Below are 11,388 nucleotides of genomic sequence, written 5' to 3' on the forward strand. Positions count from 1 at the left end.
GGGGGGGGGGGCTTGGACCTTTCTGAGGGAGACACTGGCTGAGCAGCTCCTTCCTTGCAGACCTAGATAAGTTTGCAGCTGAGGACATCATGGACCCCATTGCCAAGGCAAAGATGGTGGCGCTGAAGGGCATCAAGAAGGTGATGGCACAGGGCAGCATTGGCGTGGCCCCCGGCATGAACAGGTAGGGCCGTAGAAGCGCTGGGCAGGTGGGTGGGCAAATGCCACGGGCCCCTGCTTATGCCTTCATCTGCTTTGGCCCCACAGACAACAGGTGTCACTGCTGGCCCAGCGGCTGTCAGGAGCCCCGGCCACGGCCGAGATGCAGAACCATATCCTGGCTGGGAGTGGGCAGGTGAGCGCGGTGCCATCTCCCTCGGGGGACTCTGCCTCACAAGTTACCTGGCCTGGGTTTCTGGGGCATCTGGGACTTAGCTGGCCCTGGCACCCAGATATGCACTGAGCTGCCTGCAAAGCTGTGATGCCGGGTTCCCATTGGGGTGTTGGCCTGGAGGAGATGCCAGGGCAGGGCAGCGTGGGGCCGCAGGGTGCCAAAACGTGTAGGTGTCCATGTGGATGCCAGTTTCTCCTGGGGTGATTTTGACTGGGCTGCACCAGTGCTCGTGCTGGGACCAAAGCCAGAGGGTCCCGGCTTGAGGGTCTTGCCTCTCCAGTCAGTGTCAGACTGACGCTGCATTGGGGCATGAAGGGATTTCTCTGTTGGTCAAACTGGTATGGACTGGGGGGGGGGGTTGCTTTCCTCTGGTTGGGGGCACAGCCTCTGCCTGGGGTCTCTTATACAATTTGGATGCTGGCTGCCACAGTGCCCCTGCTTTCCCTGCGGCAGGGTCTGGCATGGTGACAATAGTTTTATGAAGCGTTTAGATAATGGACTTGTCTGGGGTGGTTTGGGCACAGCCTCAAGCAGGGCTTGAAATAGATGTGATCTCTGGAAGTCTCTTCCAGCCCCGTGGCTCTAGGATTTCTATGATTTCCCTTGTGTCCCAGGAGCGGAGCAGCAGCGACCCAGCCCAGGCTCGCCCCAACCCCCCGACCTTTGCTCAGGGCGTTATCAGTAAGTACCCAGCATAGGAAAATGGGAAAAGGGGCCTGGGGGGGCCTTACCCTGTCCACCTAGGACCTGGTTCCTCCCTGTGACCTCCCCTGGTCCCTATGGCACATCTCAACCCCTCTGCCCTTCTGCAGATGAGGCCGACCAGCGGCAGTACGAGGAGTGGCTCTTCCACACACAGCAGCTGCTGCAGATGCAACTCAAGGTGCTGGAGGAGCAGATTGGCGTCCACCGCAAGTCCCGCAAGGCGTTGTGCGCCAAACAGCGCACCGCCAAGAAGGCCGGGCGGGAGTTTCCTGAGGCTGATGCTGAGAAGCTCAAACTAGTCACGGAGCAGCAAAGCAAGATACAGAAGCAGCTGGACCAGGTGGGATTCTCCTGGGGGGTGCTGGGAGGGGGTCCCAGGGCAGGGCAGGGACACCGTGGTGCTCAGCCTGGCCTCTTTCCACAGGTCCGCAAGCAGCAGAAGGAGCACACCAACCTGATGGCTGAGTACCGCAACAAGCAGCAGCAGCACCAGCAGAGCTCGGCCGTGCTGGCCCTCAGCCCCTCACAGAGCCCGCGCCTCATGGCCAAGCTCCCTGGGCAGCTGCTGCCAGCACATGGTGTCCAACCATCCCTGTCCCAACCAGGAGCCACCATGGTGGGCGCCCCAGGCCTGGGCCAACCCCCAGGACAGCTGGTGGGGCAGACGGCTGGCCTGCGCCCTCCCCAAGGCAGCAGCGGAGTCCCTATGGCGGTCCAGCAAGGCCTGTCGTTCATGGGCCAGCAGCAGCTGGGGAACGCGGCCGTGCCCGGGACCTCCAACAGCTTCTTCGCCGGCAGCCCCACGCTGCGGGGGCTGGGTGCTGACAGCCGCCTCCTGCAAGAGCGGCAGCTGCAGCGGATGCAGCTGGCCCAGAAGCTGCAGCAGCAGCAGCAGCAAAGCATCCTGGGACAGGTCTCCTTGCAGCAGCAGCAGCAGCAGCAGCAGAACATCCTGGGCCAGGTCTCCCTGCAGCAGCAAGGCATTGTGGGCCAAACTGGCTTGATGGGCCAGGCGCAGCCGCCACCTCCACCACCCACCCCACAGCCAGGCCCGGGGGGCCAGACTATGGTCCCAAAGCAGCAAGGATTGATGGGAAACCAGCAGGGCATCCTGGTGCAGCAGCTCTCCCCGCAGCAGCCACCGCAACCAGGCCTGCAGGGGCACCCCTCAGCGCCCACGCTGCAGCACCAGGGGATGAGCCACCAGCCGCGCCAGCTGCTGCTGGCCCCCCACCAGCAGAGGGTGCTGGGGTCGCCCCAGCTCGGGCAGCAGGCGCCTGGCCTCCTGGGGCACCGCCTCATCCTGTCCCAGCAGCAGCAGCAGCAGCAGCAGGTTGGGCTCCTGGGGCCGGCACGGACACTGCTGACTCCGCAGCAGCAGAACTCTCTAGGACAGCACCAGGCCCTGCAGGGCCAGGGCCAGGGCCAGGGCCAGGCTGGCCTGCAGCAGATGCAGCACTTTGCGCAGCACGGGGCTCTGGGCCAGGCCCCCTCCGTGCTACACTTGAGTCAGGGAATGCAGCCGAGCCTGGCCGCCAAGGAGCAGCCGGGAGGACCCGAAGGCACTGCACTGCCTGCCGAGGGCACCGAGCCAGCGGGGCAGGGGCCACCGGGTGGCCAGGACCTGGGTGGACAGCTGCACACCAGCCCCCCAGAGCCGCCGGGCAGCCAGGAGCAGCCGACCCAGCTTGTGCTGCAGCCCCCAGCAGAGCAGCTGCAGAAGCACCCACCGGAGCTGGGGCAGCCGCCACCACTGCGCATGCCAGGAGTGCCACAGTCCGGTGCCCTGCTGCACCAGCCCCTGCCCAGCGACCCGACAGCAGGAGCTGCCAGGCAGGACCCACCACAGCTGCACGCGGATCCCAGCCCAGGGCCACCCCAGCCGGGCTTGCCAGCATCGGAGCCACCGCAGAGCTGTGCCATGAGCCAGGCGCAAAGCATCATGGTGCAGCAGCAGCAGCGGATTGTGGGGCACCCTCAGCTGCCCTCGCGGCTGCAGAGCACGGTGGGACCACCCCGGCCTGGGCTGCAGCAGCAGGGCCTGCTGCTCCCACCAGCAGCCCATGCGCAGAGCCTGCTGGGCCAGGTGCCGGGGCCGGTGCTGGGGCAGATCCGGGCACAGCTGCAGGGTGTGCTGGCCAAGAACCCACAGCTGCGGCACCTCACACCGCAGCAGCAGCAGCAGCTGCAAGCCCTGCTTGTGCAGCGCCACCAACAGAGCCTGCTGCAGCACAGCCAGGCGCTGCGCCAGGCCGGCCCCTTCCCAGGGCAGGAATCTGGGCAGCCGGGCACGGCTCCCCATGCCCCTTCGCCCGCGCCACCCCGCCAGCTGGGCACCCTTTTCCAGGTGCGCTCAGCTGGCCCAGCCCCCGAGCCAGGGCTCGGCATGGAGCGGGTGTCTGCAGGGGCCCCCCAACCACAGCCACTGGCAGAGTTGGTACATGGCGGTCGCAGCCCACAGCCAGCCATGCTACGACTGTCCACCACACCAGCACCCCCCACCATCCAGTCGCCCCTGAGCGTGCTCAGCCTGGGCCCCGCACCACCGCAGCACCCTGTGCCCAGCCTGGAACAGGGCGCCCAAGAGCCAAAGAAAGCCTCCCCTCCCCTCCTGGCACAGACCCCTGCAGCCCTGCCGGAGCAGCGGCCAACACCCCCCCACAGTGGGCTCCTGCCTGAGCCACCCAAGCCTGACCCCTCTCCTGCTCCCCCCAAGCCAACCTCCAGCCAGAGCAGGGAGGAGCCCTTCCCAGTGCCCCCTAGCCCTTGGGATCCCACGGCGCAGGGGCCCATTGCTCCTCCTGGCATGGAGCCCGCAAAGGCACGCCTGCCCATGGTCCCCATCAATGGGCAGGCAGCTGAAGTGCCCCGCACAGGGACGTTGCTATCTGAAGCTGGGGGGCCACTGGCGATGCCCCCCGGTGTGTGCATCAAGCAGGAGCCCAAGGAGGAGGGAGTGCCGTGCGAGCTGGTTGCGGAGCAGCTCCTGAAGCCTGAGGCCCACAGGGAGCAGCCAGCAGCACCCACCCCAGCCAACCACCACCTGCTGGGCAGCCAGCTGCTGGCGGGTGCCCGCACAGAGGCTGGGCACCTGCTGTTGCAGAAGCTGCTGCGGGCCAAGAACGTGCAGCTGGTATCACAGCGCACTGCCGAGGGGCTGCACCCCGAGCTCAACGGGCATGCCGATGGCAAGCTGGCCGCACTAGAGCACAGGCTGCAGGCTGTGGCCCCAGGCAGGGAGGTAAGCCGGGCGCTGGGCCATGGGGCTTGGGGAGCAGTGGGAGATGGTCTGAGCTTGGGATGGGCACTGTGCATGTGTCACCACTCATCCACGTTGCCTCCTCCCCACAGGACCCATCTGCTGCCAAGAAGCTGCTGGCCCCAAAGCCCAAGCGGGTGCAGAAGGGCAATGAGCGGGTCCCCGCCTCCCGCAAGAAGCTGCGTAAGGATGACGGCCTGAAGCCCAGTGAGGCCCTCATGAAGCAACTGAAGCAGGTAACGCCTCTGGGGCTGTCTCCACTTCACTTCTCTGCAATTATCCTGGCGCGGTCCTGGGGGCTGCCATGACCATGCGCCCCCAGTGGGAGGGGGAGGGGGGTCTGCCTGCAGTCATGGGGCTGCACAGGCAGGGTTGACCCCTCTTGATGGCTCTGCTCTGCCCCCCAGGAGCTCTCCCTTCTGCCCCTGATGGAGCCGACCATCACGGCCAACTTCAGCCTCTTCCCGCCCTTTGGCAGCAGCCCCATCAATGGCCGGAGCCCACTCAAGGGTGCCTTCGGCAGCGCCGTTCTGGAAAGCGTCCCCGACTACTACTCTCAGCTACTCTCCAAGGTATGCGCTGTGGAACTGGACTGGGGGGAGTGGAGGCAAACTGAAGCCCAGACTCCTGGGTCCGCCAGGGCCAGACTCCCGGAGGCTTATGGGTGCCCCAGGGCCCTGACTGTGGCACCACCCCTGTCCCTGCAGAACAACCTGAGCAACCCGCCGACGCCGCCCTCATCGCTGCCCCCCACCCCGCCCCCTTCGGTGCAGCAGAAGATGGTGAATGGTGTCACCTCCGGCGAGGAGTTGCCTGAGCAGCCCAAGGACCCAGCCCCGGCCCGTGAGCCCGAGGGCCACAAGGGTAGGCATGGGGCAGTCCCTGAGCAACAGGGCAGTGAGTGGGGGAGGTGGGAGGGTGGTCTGACCCTGATGCCCCCGTGGCAGCGGTGGGCGCAGGAGGACCTTCCCTTAGGGTGGGGAAGATGGGGCTGGGGCTGCTTTGGTGGGCTGGGCAGAGCCTGAGTCTCCATCTTCCCTATCCAGATGCTCCCGCTGTGGAAGTGAAGAGCTTGGACCTGCTGGCGGCCCTACCCACACCCCCACACAACCAGACTGAGGATGTCCGGTGAGGGGCAGCTGCCATGCCTGGGGTTCCCTTGCAGGGCAGGGGGGTGCAGAGGGCTGAGGGGACCAGTTTGGGGGTATGGGTCTCACCTTCTCTCTTGTCAGGATGGAGAGCGATGAGGAGAGTGACTCCCCCGACAGCATCGTGCCTGCCTCGTCCCCGGAGAGCATCCTTGGGGAGGATGTGCCCCGCTTTCCCCTGCTGATGGAGATGCGGCCGGAGCTGGAGGAGCGCGTGCTGTCCCCCGTCATCCCCATCATTCCCAGGGCCAGCATCCCAGGTGAGCCAGCAGGGTGTGGGGTGGCACCCAGGAGGGGGCATTGGGTGGGCTGTGCTGTCGGTGGGTCTGTCTGGCTGCGGGGGCTCAAGTTTGGGGGACCACACTCATCTTGAACTGCCTCTGCTCTCTGCCCCCAGCCTTCCCAGACACCAAGCCCTACGAAGCACCGGAGCCCTTCGGGGAGCGCTCTGCGAAGGCCCCACTGACACAGGGCGTCCCCTGGGAGAAGGGCAAGGGCAGCGAGGTCTCCGTCATGCTGACTGTCTCTGCTGCGGCCGCCAAGGTAAGGGCAGGGGCCAGACTGTACGGGGCAGTCCCAGGCCACATGCACTCGAGCGCCCAGCTCTGACCTGTCCCTCCTGTCCCCCAGAACCTAAACAGCGTCATGGTGGCCATGGCCGAGCTGCTGAGCATGAAGATCCCCAACTCCTATGAGGTGCTGTTCTCTGAAAGCCCTATGCGGGCTGCTGGGCCTGAGGCCAAGAAGGTGGAGACTGATGGAGCTGGTGAGTGCCAGTCACCCTGGGGTGGGGGCAGGGAGCGCATCAGCCCCCCTACCCAGGGGCTCCTGGCTGGCACCAGGGGTACTGGCAGTGCCCCTGTGACACTGCCGCCATCTCGGCCTCTCTCAGGCACTGACAAGCCCGGGAAGCCGCCTGATGGCAATGCGGAGTGGCTGAAGCAGTTTGACGCCGTGCTGCCAGGCTACAGCCTCAAGAGTGAGCTGGACATCCTGACACTTCTCAAACAGGTCAGTATCCCCCAAGGGGGCAGCTTGCCTGGCTCTGCCCGGGGCTTCTGCCCTGCCTGGTGCCCCTGGGGCAGCCGGCGTCTGTTCTGCCTGGCCCTATGCCCTTGGCCCCCACTAGTTTTGGGTGTGTGCTGATCTCCCGTCTCCATCCCAGGAGAGCCCGGTGGTGGAGAAGGCGGCGCAGCACTGCTACATCCACAACGTGTCCAACCTGGATGTGCGGCAGTTGTCACTGCCACCTGAGGAACCCTCGCCCCCGCTTTCCCCCTTCGCCCCATCACCCTCCAGCCCTGCTGAAACCGCCTGCATCCCAGCTGGCGAGGCTGCCCCTGAGGCAGCACCAGTGCCCTCCACGCCATCCCCACCTGCCCCCTCCCCAGCCCCCAAGGAGGAGGGGTCGCGCTCACCATCCCGGGCCAAGCCACGTGCACGGCCCCCAGAGGATGGTGGTGGGGATGAGGCGCGGCCGCGGCTGAAAAAGTGGAAGGGGGTGCGGTGGAAGCGCCTGCGGTTCCTGCTCACCATCCAGAAAGGTGGGGCCAAGCGAGACGGTGACCGGGAGATCGCTGAGTTTGTGGAGAAGCTGGGCTCGGCTTTGCGGCCGGAGAAGGTGCCGCGGGACCTGCGGCGCTGCTGCTTCTGCCATGAGGAGGGTGATGGTGCCACGGACGGCCCCGCCCGCCTCCTCAACCTGGACCTGGACCTCTGGGTGCACCTGAATTGCGCCCTGTGGTCCACAGAGGTGTACGAGACGCAGGGCGGGGCCCTCATCAATGTGGAGGTGGCGCTGCACCGGGGGCTGCTGACCAAGTGCTCCCTGTGCCAAAAGATGGGTGCCACCAACAGCTGCAACCGCCTGCGCTGCCCCAGCGTCTACCACTTTGCCTGCGCCATCCGCGCCAAGTGCATGTTCTTCAAAGACAAGACCATGCTGTGCCCCCTGCACAAGCCCAAGGGCCCCTGCGACCAGGAGCTGAGCTCTTTCGCCGTCTTCCGGCGCGTCTACATCGAGCGCGATGAGGTCAAGCAGATTGCCAGCATCATCCAGCGGGGCGAGCGCCTGCACATGTTCCGCGTGGGCGGCCTGGTCTTCCACGCCATCGGCCAGCTGCTGCCCCACCAGATGGCCGACTTCCACAGTGTCACGGCCCTCTACCCCGTGGGCTATGAGGCCACGCGCATCTACTGGAGCCTGCGCACCAACAACCGGCGCTGCTGCTACCGCTGCACCATCTGCGAGAACAACGGGCGCCCCGAGTTTGTGGTGCAGGTCATTGAGCAGGGGCTAGAGGACCTGGTTTTCACTGACTCCTCGCCCCAGGGTAAGGCGCTGCAGGAGGGGACCGCAGGGTGGGGAGCCGTCTGCGTGCAGAACTGCCATGGGGGTGTGAGGTGGGCATCCTTGCCCACCCCAGAGGTGGCTGCATTTTATGCACTGAGTGAGCTGGCCCAGGGCTGTTACCCTCCTGAGCCCCTCTGGGCTGGGCATGCAGGGCAGGGGCATCTCGGAGCAGGGGGGAGGGCGGGCAGGTCCAGAAACGAAGTCTACCCGTTGCTCTCCTCACTCGGCAGCTGTGTGGAACCGCATCATTGAGCCGGTGGCCATGATGAGGAAGGATGCCGACATGCTGCGGCTGTTCCCCGAGTACCTGAAGGGGGAAGAGCTCTTCGGCCTCACGGTGCACGCTGTACTGCGCATCGCCGAGTCTGTACGTACCAGGCCGGGACTGGCACCTCGATGCCTGCCTTGGAGAGGGTGGGGGGGTTGGCTGGGCATGGGTGCAGGACGCTTCCTGATGGGATGGGAGCATAGGGTGTGGGGACTGCGGATCCTGCGTCCCCAGGGGTCCCCAGCCCTGACTGACACACGGCCGCCTGCAGCTGCCTGGTGTCGAGAGCTGCACGAACTACCTGTTCCGCTATGGGCGCCATCCGCTAATGGAGCTGCCACTCATGATCAACCCCACTGGCTGCGCCCGGGCTGAGCCCAAGATCCTCACCCACTACAAGCGGTGAGTGGTGGGGGACGCCGCGGTGGCGGCGCGGGGGGACCCACTGGGGTGCTGCGGGGCGACGCTCCCCCGTGACGGTCCCCACGCTCCGCCCCCGCAGGCCCCACACCCTGAACAGCACGAGCATGTCCAAGGCCTACCAGAGCACCTTCACGGGCGAGACCAACACGCCCTACAGCAAGCAGTTCGTGCACTCCAAATCCTCACAATATCGGCGCCTCAAGACCGAGTGGAAGAACAACGTTTATCTGGCGCGCTCCCGCATTCAGGGGCTGGGGCTGTACGCAGCTAAGGACATTGAGAAACACACCATGGTCATCGAGTACATCGGCACCATCATACGCAATGAGGTGGCAAACCGGCGCGAGAAGATCTATGAAGAGCAGGTGTGGGGTCGGGACCCCAGGGCTGGGGGAAGCGGGCTGGGATCAGGGCCCTGCATGGCTGTGGCCTGGTGGGGGGACCTCTGGCAGCTGTGTAATCAGGGCCCTGTGCTTCCTGCTCCCCAGAACCGAGGGATCTACATGTTCCGCATCAACAACGAGCACGTCATCGATGCCACGCTGACGGGGGGCCCAGCCAGGTAAGTCGCAGCTGGGACCTGGGGAAGCAGCCCTGTGGGAGAGGGAAGCTCGTATCTGTCCAGCTCTGCCATCACCAGCCACCCCAGCATGCAATAGGGGGGTGCTGGGAGGGACAGTATGGAGGGGGCCCCCTTCCCTCCCAGGTCCAGGAAATCCAGGAGTCCTGCTCCCAGCCACGTCTGTCAGGCCAAAGCTCCGACTGCCTTAATCCCAAAGATAAAACCATTGTACAAATGCCAAAGCAGGGGCACCATCTGAGCAGAGGAAAACACAGTCCCTGTCCCCATTTGTGCTGTCCCCTGCCACGACAATGGGCAGGGGCTGGACAGCTCCCATTGCCACCTCTGACTCCCCTCCGTTGTCCTCTGTGCCCCCAGGTACATCAATCACTCATGCGCCCCAAACTGTGTGGCTGAGGTGGTGACCTTTGACAAGGAAGATAAGATCATCATCATCTCCAGCCGCCGCATCCCCAAAGGGGAAGAGGTAGGAGCCAGGGAGGGTCCCTGGAAGATGTCCTTAGTGACCTGTGCCAGGTGTGAGGATCCCATCCCAGTGGCAGGGTTGGATTCAGCCACCGGGGGGGCTGCGGCACCTCAAGAGGAGCTGGCGGTTAGCCCAGCAGGGCAGGGTGGGGAATGGGCTGGGCTGGAGGAGTCCGTGCTGGGACAGGACAGGAGTGTGACCAGCTCCCTGGGGGTTGGGGGCTGTGCCAGGCGTGGGGGCAGCCAGGCTATGGACTGGCCCTGGTGGGAGGGGCCAACGAGGCACCAGCATCACTTTAGCCGTCTGCCCCCAGCTGACCTACGACTACCAGTTCGACTTCGAGGATGATCAGCACAAGATCCCCTGCCACTGCGGAGCCTGGAACTGCCGGAAGTGGATGAACTAGCCCCTGCGGGTGCGGGCTCAGGTGTGCGCACGCCACCCCGGCCCAGCGGAGACTCCGCAGAGGCCTTCAGCCAGGCCTGGCGTGGGGGAAGGGGCCTGGGCAGCAGGAGCGGTGGTGGCAGGACAGGACAGGACGCCCCAGCTGGGCCCCGGAGTCGGCTGGATGCAGGTGGGATGTCTGGGGCTGGGCTGGGCCAGTACCAAAGGCAAGGTGGTTCCAGGCCTCGCTCGCACATATCGGACACTGCCTGCCTACCTTGTGGGGGGGCGGCAGTGCCCCCGCCCCCACGCTGACCTGCCTGCCGGCAGCAGGACTAATGAACTGGCAACTCAGGGTTTTCTTTGTTTTGTTTTGCGGGGGGGGCGCCGGCCCCGCCGCCGGCCGCGTCTCAGCCCCCTCGCTCGCCCAAGCACCTGGCCAGGGCTCCGGAGGGGTCCCGGGGTGGGACGGGACAGGGGCAGCCCCTGCCCCCTGCGCCGGAGCCGGGCGGGTCAGACCCAGCGCCGGGCGGCCGTGGCCTCCTTTTTAGAAACAGAACTAATCCGATTCGCTCGCTAATTTACCAAGGTAACAAAGAGACTCCTTGAGCTTGACAATCCCGAATCCGAGCCCGGCGCCGCTGGGGCCCGGTGAGAGACAGAGTTTGTGTGGGTTTATTTTTCTCGTTGTTGTGGGGACGGAAGCACCGCAAGGGCGTGAAGGAGGCGCCGCCCGCACGGAGCGGAGCTGGGATGAGGCATGTGCGGACCCCCCCTTCCCCCCCCCCCCAAACGGACGCCAGGAGCATCTGCACCCGAACCTACCTCATTTTAAGTGTTAGATTTTGCTGTGTGAAATGTGAGCCCCACCCTGGTCCCATGGCCCCCGGCTCCCAAGCCCTCCCTCCGTGACTGACTGCGCAGGCCCACTTAGGGAGGGGACTAGAGCAGCACTGGGCAGAGCCTGGGGCCTTTCCCTTCCCTCTGGTCCCTCCCTGCCCCAGGACCCAGCCCCCAGCCCCGTGGACTGTGAGATGCAAAATGGGCAGCCCCAGGGACTGGGACTGGGGCTGGGGCCCTGCCAGCTGGATGCCCCGAGTTTGTGGTTATTTCACCAGGCTGCAAGAAAGGCAGAGCCTGGGGGAGGCTGCTGCTCATGGGTCCATCTGCCATGTGCCAAGACTGGCTGGGGTGGGAGGGCATCGCCCACTGCCAGCCCCCCCAACCCTGCCCTCATTGCACTGTTCCGGCACAGGGGGCAGCTGGTTGAGCCGGGGGAGAGAGAAGGGCAGGAAGCCAAGTCAGGCTGCGCATTAGCTGGCATCAGCAGATCCCTGTGTCGGGGTGAGGGTCTGCTGTGGGTGATGCGCCCTTCCCTTGCAAACCTGCTCCCCCCCCCCCCCCC

General features: G+C 65.5%; 1 protein-coding gene across 1 annotated transcript in view; it reads left to right on the forward strand.

Moving 5' to 3' along the window:
• KMT2D (lysine methyltransferase 2D) overlaps positions 1 to 11,013 on the forward strand; it is a 33,347-nt gene extending 22,334 nt beyond the window's left edge. Inside the window, exons 35-54 of the mRNA XM_019528430.1 lie at positions 61 to 184; positions 268 to 355; positions 1,009 to 1,075; positions 1,207 to 1,439; positions 1,524 to 4,340; positions 4,451 to 4,594; positions 4,766 to 4,930; positions 5,066 to 5,222; positions 5,405 to 5,486; positions 5,591 to 5,766; positions 5,904 to 6,049; positions 6,137 to 6,272; positions 6,399 to 6,517; positions 6,672 to 7,839; positions 8,090 to 8,226; positions 8,399 to 8,529; positions 8,630 to 8,915; positions 9,039 to 9,112; positions 9,491 to 9,599; positions 9,913 to 11,013. Coding sequence (XP_019383975.1) covers positions 61 to 184; positions 268 to 355; positions 1,009 to 1,075; positions 1,207 to 1,439; positions 1,524 to 4,340; positions 4,451 to 4,594; positions 4,766 to 4,930; positions 5,066 to 5,222; positions 5,405 to 5,486; positions 5,591 to 5,766; positions 5,904 to 6,049; positions 6,137 to 6,272; positions 6,399 to 6,517; positions 6,672 to 7,839; positions 8,090 to 8,226; positions 8,399 to 8,529; positions 8,630 to 8,915; positions 9,039 to 9,112; positions 9,491 to 9,599; positions 9,913 to 10,005 — 6,452 coding nt within the window. The 3' untranslated portion in view covers positions 10,006 to 11,013. The remainder of the gene's footprint in view (positions 1 to 60; positions 185 to 267; positions 356 to 1,008; positions 1,076 to 1,206; positions 1,440 to 1,523; positions 4,341 to 4,450; positions 4,595 to 4,765; positions 4,931 to 5,065; positions 5,223 to 5,404; positions 5,487 to 5,590; positions 5,767 to 5,903; positions 6,050 to 6,136; positions 6,273 to 6,398; positions 6,518 to 6,671; positions 7,840 to 8,089; positions 8,227 to 8,398; positions 8,530 to 8,629; positions 8,916 to 9,038; positions 9,113 to 9,490; positions 9,600 to 9,912) is intronic.
• The last annotated feature ends 375 nt before the right edge of the window (positions 11,014 to 11,388 follow it).

This window comes from Gavialis gangeticus, unplaced genomic scaffold, assembly GCF_001723915.1.
Source record: "Gavialis gangeticus isolate Ggan-Ray unplaced genomic scaffold, GavGan_comp1, whole genome shotgun sequence".
Lineage (NCBI taxonomy): Eukaryota > Metazoa > Chordata > Crocodylia > Gavialidae > Gavialis > Gavialis gangeticus.